General features: G+C 41.2%; 1 protein-coding gene across 2 annotated transcripts in view; it reads left to right on the top strand.

Annotated features, from left to right (window-relative positions):
• Positions 1-2706: 2706 nt before the first annotated feature.
• Positions 2707-27204, top strand: part of ANO6 (anoctamin 6) — a 79036-nt gene continuing 54538 nt past the window's right edge. Inside the window, exon 1 of one of the 2 annotated variants that reach the window (XM_077178884.1) lies at positions 2707-3019. Coding sequence is in view for 1 of the 2 variants with exons in the window: in XM_077178883.1 (XP_077034998.1) it covers positions 10966-11059 (94 nt within the window). In the remaining variant the exon portion in view is untranslated. Of the gene's footprint in view, positions 3020-10925; positions 11060-27204 lie in introns of those variants that run through there. The other variant, XM_077178883.1, reaches the window with a different exon arrangement.

The following is a 27204-nucleotide window of genomic DNA, read 5'->3' as shown; positions in this document are numbered from 1 at the left end:
TTTTTGTCCACATAATAATTATGTGTAATTATGTTATTGTTGTTGCTGCTGTTGTTGTTATTTTTCCATAAGACTGGTGGGAAAAAATGAACATGATGCTGTTTTATGTAGTGTAAACTAAAGTACATACACTGTGTAAACCCATTAAGAAAGTGCAGACAGCCAACATTTGGCATTTCCTAAATTTTTCTCAATTAAAATCACAGCCATTTCATGTTGTTTAATTATTTTAATGTCATTTTAGAAAGAGTGACAAATAGAGTAGTTTGACATGCCACATTCCTATAGCCAAGCCAAGTTGCTTCTGCTTAAATAGCTGCAGCAGAAAATAATGGATTATTGAAAACAGTTTTAACAGAACTAACATAATTAATTTACTTATATCCAGCTAAGGGACGGAGTTAAGGAGAAACTGATGTTTGCAGTTTAGGCATGCATAATTTAGAAGGAACACAGTCTCCTAGCAAAAAGTAAATAAACGTTAGTGAGCCAGGCCTAATATTAGACTTTGCTTAAATAGTTCATGTACAGGGCAATTGGAGTATACGGCCAACAACAGAAAACACTTAAGAGAACAGAGCTTCTCTGGGGTCCTGAGGTGCAGTGAAGGCTCCAATTCACATTGCACCCTGCCCATAAAGAGATGAAATCTGTGCTGCAGTATTTACAGAATCTGTTTAGAAACTGATCATAACTGATGGAATACAAAAACATGGTGGTGAAATTGCAAATAAATAGGTATTGAAGGTGCAGATACATGTTTCTGAAGTGAACGTTCATGTTAATTTAAGCAGCGTTGATTTTCTTCTCACCTGTTAGCAGTTAAAGGCTGTAACTCTATCCATGACTCTGCAGGGCACCCACAAAATTGATCAATTTGTGAGAGGTGAACTCTTCACTTGTGCTGTGGTTACTGCAAACCATCAGCTGCTTTCAGGGGAATCAAAGTTGCTGATGGCAATACAAACACAGTAAAAGCATCCTGGGTGTTCTGAGGGGATATCATGTAGCAGGAACCAACTCATCACTGAACAGGAGCTCCCACAAATGTATTTCTGTGAATTAATGTGTTCAAAAGGGTTAACCAGGTTAGCCAGTTTGCCTCCAAACAGCTTGAATTTACTGAACTTATTCACTTTAAATTAATTTTAAAAGGGCCACAGCAGTCATATAATTTAGTTTCTGCATAGTTCAGTATCATGTGGAAAATAATACACAGGGCCATTTTGAGTTGCAAGGGTGTGTTAGCTTACAGAGAGAGCAACTAATCAGGAATGCTCCCATTTTGTGTTGTTCCTAGACTGGCTGGTTGGCATTTAGTCAGCTCATATCTTCAGCAAAATAAGATCAAAGCTGTTCACACCCTTCTTTGCATTGGCAGTGATCTGTCACATCCCCATACTGAAACATCAGATATAACAGAAGATGATCTTATGGTATTTGACTTTGGATTCTCCTAATTTCCTGTTTATCTAATAATTTTCCTTCAGAATGGAAGGTTAGAATCAAGAATCAGGAAAAGTAAGAATCAAGAAACAGGAGCTGTTAGTGACTTAGTGTCTCAGACACAAGTTTGAGAATGGTCACATCTGTAAATGGGAATATTTCTTGCTTTGAAACTTTAATTTCCAACAGCAACAAACAGAGTTGCTGTTCACAAAGCAATCACCATGGCTTCAAACTGCAGATCTGGAAAACTGTTTCAAAATGTTAAATAGATTTCTGGTTCTTTTCAGGATTGCAGTATGGATTTGGTTACTTCACGTTAACCATCATTCTGGATCCTGTGGTTAGGCATGCTGTTTCTCTAAGGAACTTGATGGGTATAGCACCTTTCAGAAGGAAACTAACTTTTAGATAGAAGGGGAATTGTGACAGCCTTTACCCAGAAAAGTTTAAGCCACAGATGAGCATTAAAATTTGCTGTTTTCTCTGACCTGAACCAATGCCTGATGTGAAGATGCTTCTGCTGCAGCCTGTGGTGGTCAAAACAGAGAGAAGCCTGAACACAGCAGCCTGAGGAACATTTCTGCTTTTCCTTAGAGGAAGTCAACAACTTCCTCCTCTACGTTTTTAGCCTTTGATCCTACAGTGCTTGAATCCAACTTTTTCCAGTCAGGAAAGATCCTTATGCTATTTCTTGTATTTTTTTCCACAATCAGCCATGGACCCTTTCTGAGTGTGGGGTAGTGGCACAGTCACACCTTTAGATTGACCAGCTACTGCAAGTTTTCACCTCAACCATCAGGTGAGTGCTTTTAAAGACTTTTTTTTCTTGTTCGTGTAATTTTATGTGCTGGCATTTGGAGGACAACAAGGTTCTGTTTTATTCCTGTTTATCTCACTCTTGAGTTTCTCTGAGTAATAAGTCAGAGCAAGTTGTTTGTAAGATGTCATTTCACATCTCAGTTGTGAGGACATTAATGTAAAGCCACATTTTGCACTTGTTTGTCCTCTGCAGTTCTGGTGGTTTCACTGGGGATTTGATGGAGGAAATAAGGTCGGGATGCAGCTCTTTGAGCCCAATCCTGCAGAATTTATTCTGGCAAAAAAAGCTTGTGGGTTTCCTCCTCCTAATACCCCATGCAATGGAAGGAAACATATGCTCCTCCAAGTGACCATGGAAACTGGTGCCTTGGTTTCCAAGGTGATTTTCTGGCAAGTGGCCGAAGGAGGAAGCGTTAACAAAACAGGATCCTGGGCAGCAGAAAGCATCCACATTCCTGGCGATGCAGCAGCCTGCACTGAGGAGGACAAAGCCACAGAGACAAACAGAAAACTCCTCATTTTAAAATCACCAAAGGTGTCAAACACCTGGCAAAGGATGGGTAACTTGGTCTGTGGTCCCAGCTTCCTCACACTTCTGTTTCCTTTTCTGCTTCTACCTGGGGAATGAGATCAGTCTCACCCAACTAACACCTTAAGGGTCATATAATCTCACTTTCAATAGAAAGCAAGAAAAGCAAAATAACACAAGGAGAGAAAAAAGAAGCTGCTTAAAACTGACTCATACCTTGAGGTAAGGAAATTCTCACACTCTGTGTATATCTATATATATATCTATATATATGTATGTATATATGTGTGTGTATATGTATATATAGATACATATTTAATGTTTCATAGTAAATAAGAGTGGTTTTCTTTCTTGGCATTTGCAAGACATGGAAGACATGTGAAGAAATATCCATTTCTCTTTAAAGTGCAATAAAGGTACTTTGCAGACCATGTGTGTAATCCTCCTGGGGTTCCAAACCAGCATACAGCAAAACCCCTTCTTCACATTCTTCAGGAGGACCAAAACTCTCCTTGTTTGCCTGTCAGTGTAATTCCTCCTTGGAGTAAATTTGAAATACAGTGATGTGCAACATGACATAACAGAGTGGAGGAGGAGGAAGGACTGGTGACAAGATCACTTCCTTTGGCAGCAGAGGGGAAGAGGAGTTGACACAGGAGATACATGTACTCCTCCAAGTCCTGTGTAAGCATTAAAGCCTGCCACAGAATGCTCTCACGTCATCAGTTGTGGAGTCTACTGATTTATACCACTTACATGACCACAAGCCAGTACAGACATAACATTTAACAATGGAACAACCCAGAAACAGCAGTGTTACTGAAGATTAGATGAAAATTAAGACCATCCCTAGCAGAAGAGCAACCCATCCTGATAGAAGAAGTCTGATTGGGAAATAAAGGAAAGCCATTTAAGTGTTAAATGTGCAATTATACTCATTCTTCAGCTATAAGTAAAGCCTTATGAAGTTTGATTGCCAGGTTTTCATTAATGTCAGAAGGTCCTGTTCTATCCCTGCAGGATACACTTATTGACAAGTTATTTTAAGAATGTTTCATGGCCACAGGATAGAACCAAATTATCTTTAAAAGTGCTGGGAAGTATTTTGACATTCAGTCACTTACCTAATAGTGGGATTTATTTCAGAATTCGTCTTTCTTCCTCTCTCTTCAACTTTTAATGGAAAATCTGTGCTTGCAGGTGGTGTGGGAGACATACAGCAGCAGTCACTGAAAGCTTACCACAAATAGAGAGCTTTACTGAAAGCATGCAGAAGTGGCACTTGCTTATCCCACTGGAATTGCAGTTAAGATGAACATTGGCTGAAGTGCTGGATGCATCAGCCACCACAGTGAGGGGAGATGACGATAGTGAGGGCAGAGGATGTAACCTGCACAAGTAACAGCCAAGACAAGCCCTTCTGACCTTATCGTTGATAAACTCCCATATGCATATTCTTCACCAGATAAATCCAGTTTTTTCCTGAAAAAATATCTATTCCACTGATAATGGAATGGTAAGTTTGTGACATGCATTGCTGAGTGGGTTCTACAGAGTGGAGCTCTCTCAGTTGCTCAGGGAAGATTGTCTGAGTAAGCCAACATGGAAATAGAAAGGTTAAAAAAGTATTTTGTTAAAAATAAAATATCATGGCTTCTATGAGCAAATTTCTGGAAACATTCTTATTTTTTAATGTGTGTTTTTGTGGCAGCTGCAGAAAAGAGCTGTAGTATTACCACAATATTATGGTCACTCCAACTTTTCCAGAAAGTTTTATCTCCTTTTGTTCAAAAATTCACAAATTTTATCTTTCCAGGACATACAGCTCTTATTTCAAATTAGAAAAACTGTTGAAGACGTCATTGTATATTTTTTGTAGTCTGAACATTCAGCTATGGTTGGGTCATTTCTGTGTTGGCTTAGATCAGACATTTTTTCCCCAAGTAACTGAGAAAGTGACACTGTAAAAAACACTTAGCAACAAGTGTGGCAAATTATTTATCCTTTACTTTCCCAACCAGAATGTACCTGCACTTGGACACAGTAAAGATGCACAGCATTATTCAAATTACTTTAACCATTTCAGTGGGGTTTGGGTCTGTTCAGTGGCGTTCAGGTCAGGACTAAATGCAGCCCTTGGCATTTTTTCAGAGCGCTAAGACAAAACCTGCTGGCTGCCCTACAGGTGTGGGCCATGACTCCCCCAGCAGTCAGACTGGGGAGGTCAGTGCTGCCCAGCTAGTTCAGAGCAGCTCAGTGTATCCCCAGAACTCACAGAGGTCCCAGCCCTGGCTTTGAAAGGCCTGGCCATGTTAGTCACATAGCTCACCTGGACTAACCAACACACGTGGTGTTTCCTGGGACTTAGAGATATCCAGACAGACTTGGGGCATTTTTAAATTTTTTTTTTTTTTGCAAGTAGAATTAAAATATCGTAAAACTAGAGCAGCATACAGCCAAGAAAATGACTGAATGTTATTGTTCATAACTCACCTTTTGAAATAACCTCATTATCTCCCTGAAGTTTAAATATTTTGAACTATATGGGTTCAGATATTTGTGTTAGAAAAATAACAGTACTTGAACTCTTACTCTATTATTCTAATATACATGTTGGCCATGTACATCCCTTTCCTAAGAATTAAAAACTTGGTATTAAACAGGTTAGAAATATCAGACAAAAGGTTTCCCAGATGATTACCACATCTACTTACCATACTAAGAACAGCTAGAGAAAGAAGGCAAAAGGAACTCATAGGTAGGAGTCAGCAGAAGACTTGGCAGCCCTTACGAGACTTCTGCATCAAGTAATTACACACACCACTGGTCTGAGATCCATCATTTATATCCTCTTTTATGCATTGTAGCTCACATTTCCTTGGTAATTGTTATTACCAATTCACTTCAATAGAGGGCAAAAGAGACTGAAGTTGTCATCTCAGACTAGAGGCTGCATGCAAGAGTGAGAATTAAGAAATCTGTGAGGATTACATGCAATTGGAAACATAACCGAGGTAAAAGAAAAATACTAGAGCTGTACAGAAATTGGGTAATTTAATTTCCCTTGATGATTCACTGCTCTTCCTATCTGTGAATCAGATGAAATAAACATAAGAGCTTGATGAAACAAAATTATCTCAAAACTCTTCACAGTCATTTCTCTCTAGGCTTCAACAGATTGCAAGCACCAACTTAACAATACAGGAAAAATATATGGTGCGGTGAACTGGAAGAAGTTTCTTCTACATTTTTTTTTTACTGACTGTTAATGCAGCAAATTTGTGAATAATTTGGTGCACTTAAGGGAATTTCTTGTGGGGAAATACCATTTTATTAAGTGTATATTATATTTATATATGTATTATTTATTATTTCTTTAGTTAGTTTTTATCTTCTCTCTGATTTTGTTCTTCCATTATAGCAGGGGCTTTGCATTTCAAATGATCTCTTTTCTGTTACTGAGTTTCAAAGTTTCAGTAATGATGCTAAAGTCCCCTGCTTTCAGACACAAAGGCACAATATCCCAGCAGTTATTAAAAAGTCTAATGTTTTATGAAATGTGGCATAATAGACTTTGTTTGGTCCCTAGGATAATTATTTCTTTCATTCCAACTGAGAATGCAGAATAGAAAGACAGCTGTGTTCTCTGCTCTGCAATGAATCCCACAGTGATGAACCACTCCAACTCCTGTATCCTTAAAGAAATCCTCACACAGTGATACTTGTCTCCAGCTGTTTCTCCCAAATTTCATGTGCACTGATACAATATTCCAGCGTGGCCCTAATATCTTTCAATAATTGATAGCTTTCCCACAAAATTCCCTGCCAGGTTTTTTTTTGGAGCACACCTGACCTACCAATCTTCCAAATCTTTTGACTGTTTGCTTGCTACATGCACATGGACTTTATTCTGCTAGGCCTATGGTTTAGGCCATATGAATTTTGTCCCCCAGCAGTTTGCTGATACCAAGGAAAACACTCATATTCAAAATTATCTTGAAAATGAGAAAGAACTGATCAAATGAGGAAATATAAAACCAAGGGTAAAAATGTCCATTTAGGAACAGAAAATCAACTGCAGAAATACAAAATGGGAAACTGCCAGACAAATTGATCTAAGACTCATTGCACAATGCAATAGAAATAGAAGTTGACAACTGTGGAAAGACAAAAATTAAAATTGTTGCTGTGGACATGTTAGAAGGAAAATCATGTCCAAAATGGTACAGCAATAGTATTCACTGTGGGTGAGTTCTTACTTGGAATCCAGTATTTGTTGTTGAGCACAGTACATTAAAATAAAGGGTGAGGCAATGAAACAAAGTGTACAGAGGTATTGACAGGTAGTAGAAATATTAAGAGGACAGAAATGAAGGATGAGTGGATATAACTGCATAAGCATGATAACAATGGACTACATTCAATTAAAAAATGAACCATATTCCTACTAAAGGAAGGGCACAGTCCCCAACAGAAAGGGGGACTGTTTCCTGCATTTACCATTCCAGTCAAATGAGACCACAGATTGCCTGCCAGCAGAAGACTCTAACAAAAGAAAGTAATATCACATCACATCAAATACACCATTCCTTTTATTTCTAGCCCATCTATAACACAGACTCTGGCCTTAAGGAACTCAGGCCAGACTTGCCTAAAATTTATGGAGGTGGAAATAAGCAGAAGTCCAATGCAAAAGAATCATGTCATAGTGATTTTTGGTTCTTGGGTACAAAACATCTGTCCAAAAATTAGTTTATCATTGTTCAGGGGAGATGATGAGGACCTGATACCTGGCATCCCTTCATGGAATCACAGAATTACAGAATGGCTGAGGTTGGAAGTGACCTCTGCAGGTCATCTTTTCCATGCCCCTTGCTACAGGAAGACCACCTGTGCTGTGTCCAAGTGACTTTTGAGTATCTCCAAGGATGGAGCTCCATGGCCCCCTGGTCCTCTGTGTTGTACACAAGTGACCCTGCCCAGACCACTTGAACATTTGCTTTCTTGTAATTGTGTGGATGTGAGAGTGTAAAGGAATGCAGTCATTGAGAAAAGGACTGTGAGTGGGTAAAGCCAATGTACTTAAAAGATTTTGTAAAATGATATCACCTTCTCCTACCATAGATTCTCACACTGCATTTTTTACACTAACTTGTAACAGAGAGCAAAGCACAGACAGTGATTTGTGCTGGAAGGATGCAAGACCTGGATTTGTGTAATCTGGATGAGAAAAACTTCAGAGGCATTAGGGTGATAGTTTTTCATGTGTAATATGTCATTATCAGGAGAACAACAACCAGCTGTTCTCACAGATGCTGGGAGAAGGACAAGAAGAAAATTTCAAATGCTGCAAAATTCTTTTGGCTGTGTACCAACAGGAGTGAAACTGGGGGCCTCATGGACTCCCCACCAGAGAATGTGAAGCATGTGATGGCAAATATTTCTCACCAGTGTCTGGATATGTTCAAACCTGCCTTTCTGCTGGGGGCTGGACCAGAGCAGTGACTGACAGCAAGCTTCTGATGCTCAGTGCCAGATTCTTTGTCAAAGGCCCTGTGACTCAGAGCTCCTGGTGCCAGCCTAGATCCACGCCAGTTAAAGACTTGCCGCCTGTGCCAGAATTTTGTCACTACTGGGCTAAACAATCTCTTTTACTCTCTTCCTGACCTATATTGTTACAGTTGCTATGAAACCCTTACCCATGGAAGCAATTTTTCCACTGGCTCCATGAACTGTCTCTGTTTCTCACTACCAGGAAGTTTTATTTCTTCAATAAAATTGAATACAGTCATGCTTGAGCTGGGGTGGGGATTAGTTAGCCTAACTTTTTCATTTCAGATGACTTTTGAAAAACTTGGCTAGAGTTAACCCAACTGCAATTCTTTGAGTGGATCTTTTGCTATTATCCATCTGACAAAGAGATGGCAGCAGGGTGGTGCTGTTGCATTTTTGTCTTCATTTACTTTTTTTTTTTAATCTGTTTTTCAGGAGTAACAAAACTGAGCTTCTGAAGCTTAGGTGTTTTACCAAAACTACACATAGAAGTATTTTCATCAGGTACAAAGTCAAAAAACAAAATAGCTATGCATTTCCCAACATATATGCTTTTCATGTGAATTTTGCACACAATATTCCCCTTGTTTTTTAAGGTATCTGCAAAACTCAGCTCTGTAATCTATGAAATTGAACATTCATGTTTTGAAGGCTGAATGAAGCCTACAAAATCTTTATTTGTGTTATTACAATCTAGATTGTAAAATACTGGGAGAAATCTTTATGCTGGGAGGTAGATCATCTACCTGTATTTTTAGTAGGATCAAGTTTAAAAAACCCCCACCTTTTGTTAAAGCCTGGTTTTGAAGTGCTCTTTCTTTTTTAACTTTGCTATTATTGGATTATATTTTCATTCATTAAATGTGAAAATGGGAAGTATGTAACCAAGGTAACAATGATGTCCCTGGAGAGTATCCAAGTGCATAAATCTCACATCACCATCCTAAACCAAGCTGTACCTTGACTGGAACCTGCCCTCTTCCTATCATTTGTGAAACAAGATCTCACCAGCCATGACCACATTTTGGGGAGGACCTGCAAGAAAAGGGGGCAGTTGAATGTTACACAATACAGGTATGTAAGGATGTTACTGCAACTGTGTGCCAGGCACATCAACACCATGATGTGTCTGCAAATGAGTCATCTTGGAGTGAGCACTCCTGGCTGGGAGTGATGTAACTCACTCTCCCCCCATAACCTCACAGAGTGTGAAACCTGACAAGCAGTCACAGCAGTGAGTGAGGCATGTTCTTAGATGGTCAGAGGCAGATTGGATGTGTCACAGGGCAGCACACTAGGTTTCTAACTTAGGACACAAAAGAACAAATCTTGCTGTGCACCATTATCCCCCCATCATATTGCCCTCCTTCTCTGGTTCAGTTCTGTGAGTCTTTCCTAATCTGAGTGAGAAAAATGCACAGTGTCAGATGGTGCAGATAACAATAATACCAGTGAGGCATTATCAACAGGGCAAAACAAGTAGCTTCTGTTCTGATGCATTTGCAGACCACTTCTGTCTTTAAGCAGACTATGAGAGAAGGTCTTTGCCAAGCAGAGCTGATTCAAAACTCTGCAATTAAATTTCTGAACTCATTTTTTGCTGACAGTGCTTGCACTTAGACTTGCTGTAGTACCAGGCCCTGCTGTGACTCTAACCACAGCTGCCTGACAACAGATAACCATACTAACAAGCAACAAGCTTATCTGACAAACGGCTTTTCATCCAGTTTTTTGTTTGTACTTTAAACATCCTGAGTCCTGTGAGTCATTTTAGTATCAACAACAGACTGGAGAGTGAAAATAGATTGCTTATAGGGTTTTTACTGCTTTCTGCAGGAAAAAAAGCTACAAATGGTATCTTGTGCTTCTTATCTTCTCCTTTCCCCAAACATTGCTCCTCCATTTCTTCAATCCATTTTTACAGTCTTATTTCCATTTCTTCCCACAATACCACCTCAGTCCAGTTCCTGTCTGGGCACTCCTCCAGATATCTTGCAGTTTTAGGAACTCTTTACTTTCTCCTGGAACCAACACATGTGAGTAGATGAGTATATTGATGAGCAGTTAAATCCCTTTTTATAAGTACTTCTGCCCCACAGTATTCCTGTATAGTGACGATTCTTCATTCGCTGTGCTACAAAATTCTCCTAGGTTGTGTCTGGAGGCTAAGATGGAGATGAGGACAACCTCTTACCTCTGAAATAATAAACAACGAGTTTAATACATTATTAGAGCTCTAGAGAGGGGCTTGTTATTCAGTCCTTGAGCATTTCCCCTTCAATTTCCATTACCTTTTCCAAATAACTCTACTTGTTGCTTTGGAGCTTTTTCCATCCGTAGGCTTCACACTTCCAGCAGTATTTAGCAGTGGTGAGTCCTTCAGTGCTTGGGTGCATATTTTGGCACGTTTTTAAAAGACCCAGGGCTTCAGAGGGCTCCGGCTGGAGCGGGGCCGTGCCCGGCGGGGCGGGGGCGGCTGCTCCTGCCGGGAAGGTGCCGGTGGCCGCCCCGCCGCCCGCCCCCCGCCGCCGCTCCGCCCCCGGCGCTGCCCGGGCTCGGGGCGGGCTCGCTCCCGGCGGCAGGGAGCGGGCACGGGGCACCGCAACTTCGGCAAGATGAACGTGGAGAACCAGGATGTGCTGCTGGATCTGGAGGGGGAGGAGGAGGAGGAGGAGGAGGAGGATGATGATAACGATGATGGGGAGATCGGTGAGTCGGGGACTGGTGCGGGGAGGGTCCCCCTGGACAGCGGGCTCATCGCGGGCGGTGTGGCTCGGCGGGGCTCCAGCCTCGGGCAGTCCCTGCCGGGGCCGGGGCCGGGGCCGGGGCCGGGGCCGGTGCCGCGGGCGGGGAGCGCACCTGGCGGCGCCGCGCCCGGGCTGGGGCCGGCCGGGGCCGGGAGCCACCGGCAGACAGCGAGCCCGCCCCGCCGCTCGCCTCCTTCCGCTAAAACTACTGAGCCTTTTTCCGCGGAAAATACGGGATGTCTTTGTCCCTGCTGGCGGGTGTGCGCCAGGTGTGGTTGCCTTACGGAGCGCCGTGCCGATGGTCCTGCTTCCGTAGCATCGGCACGGCTCAGTGGGCGAAAACTTTGCCTGTTCCTTTCCCTGTGGGCTGAGGGAAACCCGTGAGAGGGGGCAGAAGCTTTGCAGGGAGCGCGATGCCGGAGACCTTTGGTGCGGCAGTGATCTCCCAGCACGGGCACAGCCCGTGTCCCGGTGCCTCGGTCCTTGGGAAGACACAAACGTGCCATCCCGGTGCCACGGTCCTTAGGAAAACACAAACGTGCCATCCCGGTGCCTCGGTCCTTGGGAAAACACAAACGTGCCATCCCGGTGCCTCGGTCCTTAGGAAAACACAAACGTGTCATCCTGGTGCCTCGGTCCTTAGGAAGACACAAACGTGCCATCGCTCCGGCCGCCCGGCGCTCGCAGCATCCCTTTGCTCCCCGCGCTGCCCGACTGGCGTGCCTTGGCTTCACACCGAGCTAAGGAGAAGGGTAATCACAGAATGGCTTGGGATGGAGAGAGCTCGAAGATCATCCAGTTCCAGCACAGCTGCTATAGGCAGGGACACCTTCCAGCAGACCGGGTTGCTCATAGCTCCATCCTAGCTGGCCTCAAACACAATCGGGGAAGAGGCATCCACAACTTCTCTGGGCAGCCTCTTCCAGTGCCTCACCATCCTCACAGTAAAGAACTTTTTCCTAATATCTAATCTAAACCTACCCTCCTTCAGTGACACCACTCCCTCCCCACAGAACAAAGCACCCAACAAAACAAAGTAAAATGTAAGGGGAAAATTGGCAAAGCAAAGAAAGATAGGGATTTTGCTGGGGGGAAAAAAAGGCATATTGTGTCTGCCAGAAAAGCAGACATTAAAATGGACAGAGAGTTTTAAATTCAAAGTGTATGTTAGTCTTGTTCCAATGCCAGTAGCCCAGGACAATGACATTGTATTTACTGTGGGAATTAATTCTACTAGAGTATTTCCAGAAAACAGCCCAAAAGGGGTTGTTTCTCAGCTGGTTCAGACTGAAGGGGTCTGTTCATTTCACTGAAGAGACACAGATTTTCTTCAGTTCAGAAGCTGTTTTTCAGCTGCAGTAGCCAAGATATTCTAAAGCCTTTTATTTCTAGTTCACTTGTTAAAATAAATCTAACAAATAAAGAATGCAGACAAAAGTCAGTTAGATAAGTAAGTAGAAGCTCTGGATCTGTTTATATAAATTTTAACAAATAAAAAGGGTTTCTGCTCATTATTTTTCAAAAGGCTGTGAATGTTTTTGCTGAAAAGCACATATTTTTGATGATTTTTTAATATTTGGTCTGAATTTCTGCATTTGTAGAAAATTTTAGTGACATTAACTCTCTCTTTTTAATTGCCTCCAAATATTAATTCTTAATAATGGTAAATACAGCCTGCCACATTTGTTCAGTTAACTCACTCCAGAAGTGCATAAAGTTTGAGCCTCACCCAATGTCTGTGGAAATTAGGGAATGTCTTTCCTCCAACATTATTAGCCTTTGTTTCAGATGGGAGTATCCCTTGACTTACAGTAATAGTCCAAAGACAAATCCAGTTTTCCATATGAAGTGCAGCAAAGGTATTGTTTGACTCCACTCCCTGAATTTAAAGGGTGGATCAGCACTGCAGTGTATTAATCAACAGCTGTCTTTTCCATTCTTCACCCCAGAGAACAACTGAACTTTTTCCTACTCATAACTCTTTATCCAACTTGGGGATAGTTCAGCTCTCAGAGCCAGCAAATCATGAGCTTCATATACTGTATACAACAGTTGGGAACAACTCATGCTATGTGGCAAAATTGCCTAAAAATTGTGCAGTGATGATTTCATGAGTTGTTACACAGAGCCTGTTACACAGCACCTGGCTTTGTCACATTTGCTACTCTGCCTTGCAAAATGCATGTGTAACTGTCTTAAGGTTTTTATATTAGGTATAATATAATAATATAGAAGGAGAAATATTTTATTAATCTGACAAATATGTTCATCATCTATTTACCTCCAGTTTTATTTTGCCACTTGCATCTGCATTTTTTCCAAGGACACCATCCCTGGTTCAGGAAGTAAGCAGGATTTCTGAACTCTTTCCAGTTCTATTCAAGGTTAATCCAAAGTGTTTATATCTCATCAGAAAAGCATTATTATGGAATGTCAAAGTGTGCAGTCATGGCACATAAAGGGAGCAATCTGTCTCATTTTGGCATACAGTTGGTTTTGGTTATCCATGCTGATGACCAGCAAGCCACTCATGTCAGAAACAGTGTTGGGCAGGCATCCAGAGAAAGAGCTATACTCAAGGCCCAGTCCACAGGGAGGTACCAGAGCTGCTCTGCCTGTTGCACAGAGCTTTGACACTAATTGTTTGGATCAGAGCTGTGCTTAGGGAAGAAAGACTTGTCCTAAGGTTAGACTTTTTGGCAAGTTGAAGCTTTTTCTTTCCAATGCTTAAACAAGATGGACAACTTTTTCATTTGGACTCAGGCTGTTTTCAAGAGGATTTTTACATCAGTAGCATTTTTTTCCCTCACATAATTTATTCTTTCCCTGCTGCAAAGCTCACACCGTATCCAAATTGGTTCACTTGTATTTGAGGATTTACAAAATATTTGAGTATGGTTTCCAGAAAAATTAACTTGTGCAGACAATATCCAGAGGCATCCATCCTGATTACCTATCCAACAAGAAATGCTTTTGTCTTCATAGGGATATGTTAGCTACTTGCTTACTCTTTGTGGTCTTGGTTTTACTCAAATATATATCCTATTTGCTTCTTGAGCCTTGAGGCTACATCTTGTCATCTTTTGACACTGCTGCAATAATGACCAGACCCAGTGCTTTATAGATGACCAAGAAAAGGATGTTCGTATGTCAGTTTTTCTTCTCACACAATGTGCTGATGAGGATTCAGGGAGAATTCCGGCTGTTCTTTGTAAGAAGGCTTTCATGCTGTTGTTCAGGACACACTTTTAGCAACTACAACAAAAATGTACAAAAGTAGTGGTTTATTCAAGCAACATAAATTGTGGAGTCACAGCCTAAGACAACCAGTTTTGGTTAGCCCACTGTACAGCTGGAGCCCTGAGGGGTGATGTTGTAATCCAAATGGTGTAGAGTAGGCATAGCTATTCTTCACGTCCTTACTTTTGCTCACTGTTATGTTCTCTTGTTTCTTTGTGGCATATACTGCATTTCGTCATGCTGCCTGCCCAGAGCTTTTATTTTTTCCATTTCAATAGTTCCAGTAACATGATGTTCCTTATATGACCCTACAAATATTGTTGATATCATATACTGTACTGCAATATGAAAATACAACATACCCACAGTGTCCTCCAAATTACTCCATTTTGCCTTCATGATTCTCTGAAATGGGTAGCTCTCTACAGAAGTCTTCTAAAGGCAATGGAAAGCCTGAACATTTAAATACTTTTTCTCAGAAGTATGGCTTTGTCCTGCAATTTATTAAGTATAATCCCCACCTTTGGAAAATTTCAAAGGGGCCAGATCTTATATTTTCTTTAAACACAAGACTTTATAAGCAGATTCTTTTAAAAAAGTAGTTTTGTTTCTGTATGGACACTTTCTTCCTTTTCAGTCTACCTACAATAGTAGTGAGTAAAACTGCCCCAGTGGTGTCGTTTCACACCCAGTTTTCTTCTCTTTTGCTTCTCATACTTGCAATCAACTTAAAAATGATTGGGGCACATTGCAGTTCTCCATTCTCCTGAAGATGGCAATAAATTGTCTGATGAGCTGAGAATCAAGAATTTCTCCTCCCTGCACTCTGTTTGGGACACTGCTCTGTGTGTGTACATCTCGTGCGCGTATGTTCCTGCAGAAACAAGCAGGAATGTAGACACATGGTCTCAGTTATTCTTTTAAATTACTATTGGAGTTACTCTTGGGGCAGTGAGAAACTCCTCCTGGTGAGCTGGGACTTGCACAGCTTCAGGAAACACTGGTGTGTTACACTGGCCAACATCTAAACCACTTTTCATGCCTTTATGTCCTTTCTCTTATATCTGTTACACAGGTGGTTTACCTACTTTTTTTTTTTTTTTTTTTGTCTCTTCATGCTTCTGCACTTTTCTGTCCCAAAATTCGGCCACTTCCCCTTTGCAGAATCCAGGCCACAGATGAGTGTACAATCCAAGCCATGCAATGACATCGATCTTGTCACCAAGTGTGGTTCCATTTGAAAGTACACTGCTGTTAACCCTCACTTTTTAAGGCTGATTTAATTATTTTTCTGCAAAACTCCTAAAAACCAAATGCTGAGAATATAAATCTTTAATTGCAATATAATTACCAGTTTGCAGCTATTTATAATTCATAAATTCTGGAGGAGATCAGAGAATCAGGCGGGAATTTAGGAAATTTATACAACCTTCATACATATACCAAATTTAAATCTATTTTTAAAGGGTTTTTACCATACCTGAATTCCAAGTTGTCCATTTAAAACTTACCATACTGTGAAAATATTCTTTCTTCCTGTATTTTGAATTTAGCTGTACTGAACATAAGAGTGCATTTTACAGGTAAGTCTACAAACTGTAGGAGGACTTATTTGCCAGTGTATTAGGTTGTGCAAATTGCACAACTTTAATAGTAATAGTTTTGTTTCTTTTCCTAATTATTAGGTAATAAATTTTATAGTGGATATTTATCACAAGTCATTCCCTGAATTTTTTCCTCTATTTACACAAGCCACAATTTCCTTTAAGAGGAGGAATACTCTACGCTGTTATGCTCAACAACTTAAGATTTTTTAAAACTACTTTTCAAGCATTACCATTTGTAAAAAAGAAAACTCATTAAATTCAATATGTAGGAAAAAGCCAGAATTTTGTTATGTGGTACAGAACTCCAGCAGTTCTATAATGTTACAGTTATTAAAAGTAATGCAATCAAAAGCTCACAAAAAACTGTCCTAATATCAGTTGATTTGTGCTTTAGGCAGAATATGAAAATGCAGATAGAGAACTCGAATTTGAAGAGACCAGAGACTTGGAAGGGAAGATGTACACATGCCATAACAGATGTCTTTCCACACAAAAGGACCTTTCAAGAGTGATTAGAGAAGAATTAGTAATAAGATCTGTTACTATATGCCTGGGAACTTCTTAGAATCACAGAATGGGTAAGATTGGAAAGGACCACAGTGGGTCACTGATCCAACCTCCCTGCTCAAGCAGGGTCATCCTAGAACACATTGCACAGGATTGTGTCCAGATTGTTCTTGAATATCTCCAGTGAGGGAGACTCCACAATCTCTCTGAACAATCTGTTCCAGAGCTTGGTCACCTGCACAGTAAAGTTCTTCCTCATATTCAGGTAGAACTCCCTGTGCATCAGTTTCTCCCTGTGGCCTCTTGTCCTATTGCTCAGCACCACCAAGAAGAGCCTGGAAACATCCTCTTGACACCTTCCCTTCAGATACTGATGGACATTGACAAAGTCCCCTCTCAGTGGTTTCTTCTTGAGGCTGAACAGGCACAGCTCCCTCAGCCTTTCCTCATAAGAGAGATGCTCCCTTCCCCTGATCATCTTTGTCACCCTCTGTGGGACCCACTCCAGGAGCTCCATGTCTCTCTTGCACTGAGGAGCCCAGAACTGGGCACAGCACTCCAGATGTGCCTCAGCAGGGCTGAGTGGAGGGGCAGGATCACCTCCCTGGACCTGCTGGCAGCGCTCGTTCCTAATGCAGCCCAGGATTCCATTGGCCCTCTGGCCACAAGGGCACTGCCGGCTCATGGGCAGCTTGGTATCCACCAGGATCCACGGGTCCTTCTCCACAGAGCTGCTCCCCTGTAGGAGGGCCCCAAGGCTGTCCTGGTGCAGAGGGTTATTTTTCCTCAGGTGCAGGATCCTGCATTTGCCTTTGCTGTATTTCAGGCACTTCCTCTCTGCCCATCTCTCCAACCTCTTGAGGTCCTTCTGCAGGGCTGCACAGACCTCTGGGGTGTGAGCCACGCCTTCCAGATTTCTGTTGTCCATAAAGTTGTTATAATTTATGCCATTCAAAAAAGTTATCACTGAAATCACCTCATCATACTATTTCCTCATACCTGCCAATTCCTTGGAAATGATGGGTGGCATGCTGTGCACTTAAGATATAGTTTGCCACTAGACATGTGGCAAACCTCAAGGGGAATCTGACATTAAAATGGTTGTTTTCTGCCGTGATTACAAAAAAAAAAAAGAACCAAACACAAGGGTGCTTTTGTTTGCTTTTGTTTTACATGGCATAAATTAAATAGTCTTGTACCCCTTAAAAAAGTCAAATAAAGTAGCATTAGCCTAAGTTTGGGATTAACTGGTGTAGCCAGGAAAAGGAGTTACTGATTGCTGTGCTTTTTACTTAATGCACAAATAATAAAACTAAATATTGTCTGCTTGACATGAGAAAACCTTTAGAAAAGGTGCTTGAGGCCTTAAGCATATGGAACTGCTGCAGTTGCGTGTTTAACAAGATAATTTATTTAACAGAGGGTGAATGTCAAGGAGGACAGCTCTGAAGAAGGTGCCATGGGTTGGTTTATGTGCTGTTCTCATATTGAGGAAACAAAGGTGAAGGAAGAAATATTATGCAAGTGCTTTTCTATCCTGATGAATGAAAAAATCAGATTATTTTTAGTGGACTGTCAGTAGTGCTACAGTGCATGTCTTTGACGGTCCTTCTAACAGTCTGAAATATTGCTGTACAAAATACATATTATTAAGCTGATATTTGGTATATATGTTTTAATATGAAATTTTTAAAAATATTCACTAGGGGCCAAATATTCAATGGGCCTAATATCACTTGCAGTTTTTAGGGTTTTCTGTTTCAAACTCAGTCTTAGTGTGAGTGTAGGTGGAACAGTCTTACGCTGAAGAGAGTGAGTTCATCTGCTGCATTGGCTGTGAGGAGAGACTCCTCGGACATTGCTGCTGTCTGGTGTTCTGGTTCCAGTCTGATGGATCTGGAAGCTGAAGTGAAAACTGGAGGCTGTAATGTCACAAACAAGTGAAGCAGCACAAACTGGTTTGGCTACAAAAAGTATTCCCACCCACAGCCAGCCCACAGCAGCAGCCTAGGTTTCCTTGGCATTCTAGTCCTGTCTTTCACTGGGGAGTCTCAGTGCCAGTGTGGTAGGAATGCAAAGCTGCAGAGAAGGACACTGCACACTTTATCTTCTTATTGCTGCTGTCTGTGGCAAATGAAAACTGGCAGTCATGTGCACTGCCACCAAACAATGGATTGGTTTTGGTTGTCAGTCTAAGAATGCAAATATCTAAGCATAGATCTATTGTCTTTTCCACCCCTCACAATTTACTCAGGCATCCCACATCTCTCTGAAGGCTTTGTGACAGAAGACAGACGATCAATTCCCCTGATTGTATCCCAAGGGAATACACAGACATCGGAAATATATTTTTGCTTAAATCAGTGGAATTAGTCTCTTCTTACCTGCCCCATGCTCAAGTGTTTGATAACAGCAGTAGACATATAGGCATGGTTCCCTGCAGGGACTTGAGAAGTGAGCTTCTGAGGCATCCTTAATGAGTGCCAGATTCAAATTGGAAAATTAATAAAATATATTAAACTGCAAACTGAACTTTAAGAAATGTAGTTACAAGTCTGCTGGACCATAAACATTCCTTTCATTGTTTTTGTGACTCATGTGGTAGAAACAGCAGCTTAGTTTCAGAATGTTGTGTAAAGTCACTTCAATTTAGTTTTTACATTAAATACAATTAAAATAATTTCCAACTAAACCACTATTCATCAACATCATTTTGACACAACTGAAAATTAAAGTTTTGTAAGAACTGCCACCAACAGCAGATTTTTCTTTGCTTTTACTGTTTCCCTTCCTTTCTTTTTTTTTGTAGATGGAATTCATCTGGCCCCATTAATCTGGTTAGTCAGGTTCTCCAGCATTTTTTAGATATGATTTATTATTGCACATTAAATATTTGCATAGGAGACTGCTTCCATTACAGTCATCAGAATGAGCTGAGCAGCAGTGTTCTGCTGTAGGAAACAGCTACTACCTCTTCTGTGTTCAGTGCTGTTTGAGACCAGTTGGTGCAGCAGGTTAAATGCCTGAAAAACTTGAGTTCCCCTGGTGTGTGTCTGTCCTGCAGGCTTCCAGCATGGGTGGAGATAGATCACAGAACCACAGAATGGTTTGGGTTGGAAGGACCTTTAAAGCTCATCTAGTCCAGCCCCACTGCCGTGAGCCCCATCTTCAACCAGATCTGGTTGCTCAGGGCCCCATCCAGTCTGGCCTTCAGTGTTTCCAGGGATGGGACATCAGCCACCTCTGGGCAACCTGTTCCAGTGTGTCATGAACCTCATTGTTAAAAAATTGTTCCTTATAAGTGTACTGAGTCTACCCCCTGTTAGCCTAAAACCATCACCCCTCGTCCTGTCTCTAAAGGCCCTGTTAAAAAATCTGTCCCCATCTTGCTTATAGGCCCCCAGTTTGTCCTAAAATAACACAATAAGGTTTCCCCAGAGCCTTCTCTTTGGCCTGAAAGCTCTTGGTTCTTTTTCCATGGCTGCAGCAGAGACCAGTGACCTGTCCCTCTACTATTTTGGGAAATTACAGTTGGTTAAGGAATCTTCACTGTCTAGGAAGAGTGGGAGCAAGAAGAGCTTTTGTTGAGATACCCTGCACCTCCTATGGTGTGGTGATACTAATGGACTTGTGTCAGGAGAAGGGGATGAGATTTGTGACTTTTCAGGGGGTGAAATATCGTGGATTCTTTCCTTCCTTTGTGGGAGGAATAGTAACTCAAAAATGTCATCTGGGCTGCAGATCAGGTTGGAAAGAATGAGAAGTGATTGTAAAATATTGGTGGTGTAGCAACCCTGCTAAAGATGCTGGCAACTGATATTAGTAATCCAAGGGTGTGCTAACACAGTGGAGGAGTTAAGAGCTGTGACCAAACAGCCTGTGGAGAAGCTGTGGTCTGGTACTGTAATTCAAGGAAGCCTGAGAAAAGCACCAGACTTGAGCTTAGATCAGTGGAGAGACTCACGTAGCACAAACCAGGGTCTTACCTGAAGATTCTCATAAAAAAAAAAAATGTTGAAATCATGAAAAGAGTATGGAAATGGAAGTGAAGGCAAAATATGTGAGTTCTGGGTACAGACTAAGAAAGAAAGCAGTTGAAAGTGAAAGAGGAAGAACTCTTGACAGTATTAACTGAGGAGGGCTGGCCAGTGCAGCTGTTAAGAAGCAATTGTTTGCTGTGGGTAGTGAGGCACTGGAATGAGTTCCCCAGAGGATCTGTGAATGCCATATGCCTGGAAGTGAGCAGGGCCAGGCTGCATGGAACTTTGAGCAACCTGTCTAGTGGAATGTGTCCCTGTCCATGGCAGGGGAATTGAGAACTAGGTGGTCTTTAAGGTTCCTTCCAACCCAAGCCATTCTATGATTCTGTAATTATATTCACCTATTTATCTGGTCAGGAACTCATTAAACAGTGGCATAAAGATTCTTCCAGTTGAGCTCATCAGGAAAATAAACTGCAGAAGAGACTAAGATAATATAGCTATGGGTGCAGTGAATCGAAATAATTAACCTGTGCCATTTTCATGTATTTTTTTAATATATAGCAAAAACTGAAATGTGTTCATTGGTAATTTATCCAGCAGGAAAAAAATTGCTATCTTTATACTCTTAGTTATTTGCAAAAAAAATTTCCACTGCTGCAGGTTTGGCACTGCAGTTAGAGATAATAAGAAGGCTGAGATGATAATCCAGAGGGCTCTAGCAGTGCCAGAGAGTTTTATTATTTTGTGTGCAATATTAGTAAGATTATTGGTGTTCTTTTTCTGTGTTTTTTCTGTAAGTAGTCTAATGGAGTTTTTACAGGCATTAATGAATAAGGATGAGGTCAAGCAAGGCACACTTTACCCTTGCGAGCAGTCCCTTTGACTAGAGTGGGAATAGCATCATTTTTGTAAACAATGTTGCAAAAGCAGAATTATTGCCTCATCAAGGTAATATCTCTGTTAAATATTTCATCATCTCCATATATGCTGATTTATTCTAGGAAAAATAATTAAATTCATTTAATCATTCTGCTGTCTATAAAATACAAGAAAGAATTTTGCACTAAAGCACAATTTAATCTATAAAATGATGGTAGTACTTAAGACACAGCACAGCAATTGCTCCTACAATATTTGGTAAGACTTAAACATGTAATAAATTTTTTTTAAATGACCTGAAGAATAGAAGAGTCAATGCTGGAATATATTTTTTAACTTGTTCCTTGCTGATAAGCAAGTAAGGAGAGAGAAAGCTTCAAGGGCAATGCAGTCCAGCCAAGGAGAGCTCCAGATGTTTTTGTAAGTTTATTGGAGTTTACAAGAAAAGCAAAGTTCATCTTTCACAGAATCACAGAATAAGCTGATTTGGAAGGGATCCACAAGTATTATTGAGTCCAGCTCTTAGCTCCACACAGGACAGCCCCAAGAATCACACCATGTGCCTGAGAGCGTGGTTGAAATGGACCCTGCCAGCCTTGGTGCTGGACCACTTCCCTGCAGAGACTGTTCCAGTGCCCAGCCACCCTCTGGGTGAAGAGCCCTTTTCTAATATCCAGTCGAAACCTCCCCTGGCACAACTTCAGGCCATTCCCTTGGGTCCTGTCACTGGTCACCACAGTAAAATCTGAGCAGACCTTTAATTTCTAAAACTACAATTTCCTGATTAGGAAACAAAAGTACAGTTTGTTTCTAAACTCTGGGTCCAGCACCAAGAATGCTTGCAGGCAGAGTCTTTGCACCTACACACAAGTTAAAAAGTACATCTAGGTTTTGACTTAATATTTTCACTGTTTTTAAAGTAATTAAAAGTATCTTTTTGGGACCCTCCTATAGACACACTGTCTAACACCAGAGTATGGGAAATACTTTCAAGCAAACATGCTGAGAATCTCGTTACAGAAATTCAAATATATCTCCTTTGAGACATGTAAATTTAATAGCAGTGGGTATAATTTTATAAATCTATCTCAAGATTTCTAATTAGATAGTTCATTGATCCACAGGCATTGAAGGCTGACCAAACAGCCATCTGCAATTACAATTGTGTTAATCATGTCAGCTCCCAGTGAAAAGGCTCCATAGCTGCTGCCTGGAGATTTGGCATTGGTGAGGAACACCAAGGACTCGGCTTGGCTGCTAAAAAACCACAGCTTGGCTGCTATGTTTGGGGCTCTGGGCAACTGCTGTGGGAGGGCTGCCCTCCTGGAAAACACAAGGAAGGCAGGGTATGCTAGTTCCCTCTGTAAAGGGGTTGTATTTTTGACACTATGGTTGAGGTTGATCTTGGCAAATTTGTCTCATGACAAAAGCAGAAGTAGCTTGTCTTCTTTATATTTCCTGCTTCAGGACAGCTGTTTTGTTTTAGTTGATCTGGGATAAAAACAAGCAAACAAAACCAAATCACATTATTTTAAGCAATGAAGAAAACACCTTCTGATTCAAGAAGGCCCTTGGGGACCCTCAGCACTGCAGGAGGTATAAAAACAGCTTATGAGACTTTTGACCAGAGGCCAAACTCGACAGTCCTCTCCAAAGCGTTCCGTCACAGTCCTACAGCGAGTCAGCCTCCAGAGTATATGCATGTGTATCATGGTTCTGGGCGTGCATGAGACCTAGGGGAGGGAGAGGGTTCACACAGAAATAGTAAACAGCTTGTGCTGCTTCTTGGTTTCCTCCTTTCTACTTCTTAAAGTATCAGCAATACTGTGTTTTAGCAGCTGCTTTAGATAAGATCTTACTAACTCCTCTGGAATTACTCAGGGAAAGAAAACATAAAACCAATGATATTTTATGGAGTTTGGGCTCAAGTTTGGACTCAAACTTTTGATAGCTGTTACACTGCCACCGTTCCATGTACTTGTCTCAGGCTGTGGTAGGAATACTGATTTTTACAGGATTACCTGCAGCCTGCTCCTGTAGTTCTCACACAACAACGTAAACTCCTGAGGTAGCAGGCTGCTGCTCCTTTCTATGGTCCAGTCCATGTACGGAAGGATTACAAGCCAAACATGAGAACACAAACATGAAAATGATTCTTTTGAGATGAGTGAATCCAGCAGTGTCTATGTAGTTATCTAAGTGTGTAAATATTGCAGTCTTGGTCCCCAGAGCCTGGGGGTAGTTGTTCAGTAGGTATTTTTCAGTGTGGGTTTTTTTTCAGTTGTTTATTTTCCAAATTTTTTCATTATGAAAGCATAAATAATAATAATATTCCATTTATCATTTGTGATGTGTTTGCTTTATTTGAATTTGTTTATTCAGAATGGAGGAGAGTTTAATTAAATGCATTGGGGATAGATGTTTACCCAGTGCTCTAAGATCAAAAGTGCCCATCAGAAGAGCTTCTGCATCTCTCAGTGTGTATAGCTCACCAACCAAACACATTAACCATTTGTCTCATCAGAATGTTCCTTAGAAACACCTTGCATGCAAAAATAAACATTAGAGAAATCCTGTTTGCTTTCATGATGAGTCTTTCTGTTCTTTTCCATATCCATCACTATCTTCTTTGCCGTTTTCTTGTGCCACCTCCAGGGCCAGTCAGTCTCTTGGCATTCAGAATGCCAGGTTTGAGTCCATATGAACAGATCTGGCTCATGCAGAAGAGAAATGTCACTTACAAGTGGCATAGGATGCCTAGGTCCAAACTGCACAGCTGAAGTGCCAGCCTGGAGCAAGCAGGGATAGAGGAGTCATTCCGTGATTTCATGTTTCTGTTTTTCTCCAGTTTGCTGATAATAAACTAAATTAAAATCTGGAAGTAAAATCCTCTGGTTTGTGTTCGGGGATCAGACTGGATGACCTTGCAGGGATCACTGGATGACCAGAACCTTTTAGTCTTACCATCTAGGAGCTGGATGGATTCACACATTTTAAATGTCATTTTTCTTACCTTTGACACAAAAAATGGAATCTGCAGTAAAGCGTCTTCAAAAACAGAACAAATCTCAGCATACTGATATCAAGGGATAATGACTAACCTCCTAACAGCCCATCACACTTGCATTTTCCCTACTGTGGTAACGAGATGCGTAAGCATTCTAAACTCAGCTTAAATGAAAAACAACTTTCTAGATGCTGCTGGTTGGGTTTTGGTTTTATTTCATTGGAAAACTGATTTTTTAAATTTTCTGCCTTCCACAGTTTTGAAGAAAGGGATTAGAATCTCAGTGGAAATGAATTTGTGATGAGGGCCATCACTGGGTCTCTCAGCACTGGTCTCTCTGATGGAGATCCGTAATGTTGTACAAAATGAGCAAACCCTGTGGCTGTTCCTGTGTTACTGCCATCTGGTATGTTCATCACATTGTAAAACAGTTTAGCAGGATTGTTTACGGACACCAAAGTAAAATGTCTTTCCCTGCTTTCCAAAACAAAGCATGCATTTCCTCTTCTGTGGGCTTTTTTTAAAGATTTCATGGAATTACACTATGGTATAGGTGAGATAGGAAGAAAAAAAGGGTTTGGCTTTTTCCTTATTATTCTTGCTGCTTGGTGTTGTAATAGCTGAACAGTATCTAAGATTCAATGCCAGTCATTTTTCATCAGGATCATTGCAGTATAGTCCTGAGCTCTGTTAGCTCCCTCCTGAGATACACTATCAAAATACACATATTTTTATTCTCTGTGCTAAGCAAAATGAGATTTGTATTTTTAAATTAATGAGTATTCTTTCCTGATAAGTTCTTAGAGATAATTTACTCAATCTAGGATGGCTAATCTTCTGTGAAGGAGCAGCAATTGCTAGAGAAATCTAGAAATGGCACTTTATGCCAGACCATCATGTGCTTACTCTGCTGGTCTAAAGCTGTCCTGCTGTTCCTACTCTGAGAGGCTTGTTCACAATGGTGGTGGGTGACCATACTGAAATCTGAAATATGACTCTACCCAGGGAATAATCCTTCTATACCAGTAGCTTGTAAGCACAAATCTTATGCTAGATACCTTCTATTTTATTAACATTGTTGCACGTCAAGCAGTCAAAAAGCTCTTGCTGTCCTATGGTCAGCACTGTTCTTACATTTTCTCAGATATCTTTGGCATCTGCCTCAGAGCTTGCAGTACTGTGTAATATATCTGAGAATATTTCTAATGTACCACCTCATGGATAGGTGATTAGAAACCTGCTGCTCCTCACTGACCCCAGAGCCAAGACGTGCAAGAAGCAGCTGCTGGCTCAAAAACATTTAAGATGATCTAAAAAAAATGTACTACTTCTGTCTGATTCTATACACTGGGAGCTTCCCTGCCTCTGTGCTCTCATTTTACACTTTGGAACCCTGAATGGTGGTTCTGACCCAAAGCACCACTGGATTCTCTTGGGGCCAGGAGGCTGGGCTGGGGGCACCACTGACCTTGTGTAAAACTAGTGAACAGCCTGAGTGTTTACTGGCTGGTGAAGAGGCACAGCAAGAACTGCACAGAAGGCAAGATGCAGGCCAATGACTGTGCTGTGACAAAATCTGGGTCTGGGAGCAGGCATTCTGCCCAAGGACAAGGGCCAGGAACTAGCGCTAAGCCCTGCAGCTGAATGACCGCAAGGCAGTAGTGTGACATCATCTGACAGAAAGGACAAGCCACCAGTTGGGCTTACAAACCAGATGACAGACCACCCATCCCAACAAGAGGCTGATTGCAGCCAAAGGCATGGCTTGATGGTGGCATCACCTTAGAAAGCTAATTGTCAACCCTGCCTAAGCTCAAGGCTTGGTCTGTAAATGTGCAGTGGTTGATCGATCCATTCAGTCGCCTAAACCTGGGGGCTCTTCACCAGTGACTAAAATGACTAGGATCTTCAGCATGCCATTCTCTCTCCAGAGAAATATACTTCATTTTTTCCATCCTTGTGTTGTTAGAGGACTGTAATGGCTGCTGGGATCTTACATCCTGCTATTTCTGTGTTTTCAAAGTCCAGGGAAAAATTTTTGTGTTGTCTCTAGAACTTGCTTTTATTGCCTTCGTGTTTTCTGAATGCATTCGTGTTTAAATTTGTTGAATTGGAAGTTTCATACGCATTTATTTTTTTATTTTTAGTTCAAGAGTGGACTTTTCAATTCCAGGCAGAGGGAGCATATTCTTATTTTCCATCAGACTGCCCACACTACTTTTATTAGAAAGCTGTGTGCACACATGCATCCTTCTTGTTAATGCCTCTTTTCTCAGAAAGGAACTTAGAAACCTCTGTGTCTTCAAAGCCACAGGGTCTGTGGTATGTGACCTGTCAGGCACGAAGCTGTCAGACCTTACCAGCTGTAGTTACTGGGCATCACAAATAGAATTTTCAGCAGAAACCAGAATTTTTATTCATGGTGATTGTAATAAGCTAAAACAACCATACTGGTTGTTTGTGGGTTTTTCCATGATGGTACTGAATTTACACTAATTACATTATTCTGAACTGACTTTTGAAACTTTATAAATTTGATCCATAAATTTGATCCATGAGAAAAAGTGTCCATAGTTACTATGATTACTTTTCTTGCAGTGCATTTTGAGATTACTCTGCAGCAGCACAGAGTGCTGCTGCATATGGACCACTAATCAAATTGCCTGATTAGGTGAAATTCTAGACTTTCTGCAAAGTTTCCTCATGCCAATTGTAGCAATAATTATTACATCATTTCTGCTCAAGGGAATCACTCAAATGCTTCAGATATAATTTCATTTCTAAACTGACTGTATAATTAAATAATACAGTATAGCCAGTAGTAATCTTTCTCTGTATTTAAATGCAAATTTTACCAGTTACCAGCAGGAGCCGTAGCATCCCT

Source organism: Agelaius phoeniceus, chromosome 5 (genome assembly GCF_051311805.1).
Source record: "Agelaius phoeniceus isolate bAgePho1 chromosome 5, bAgePho1.hap1, whole genome shotgun sequence".
In the NCBI taxonomy this organism is placed as follows: Eukaryota; Metazoa; Chordata; class Aves; order Passeriformes; family Icteridae; genus Agelaius; species Agelaius phoeniceus.
The sequence above is the reverse complement of the archived record's forward strand: the minus strand, read 5'-3'. Positions and strand labels throughout refer to the sequence as shown.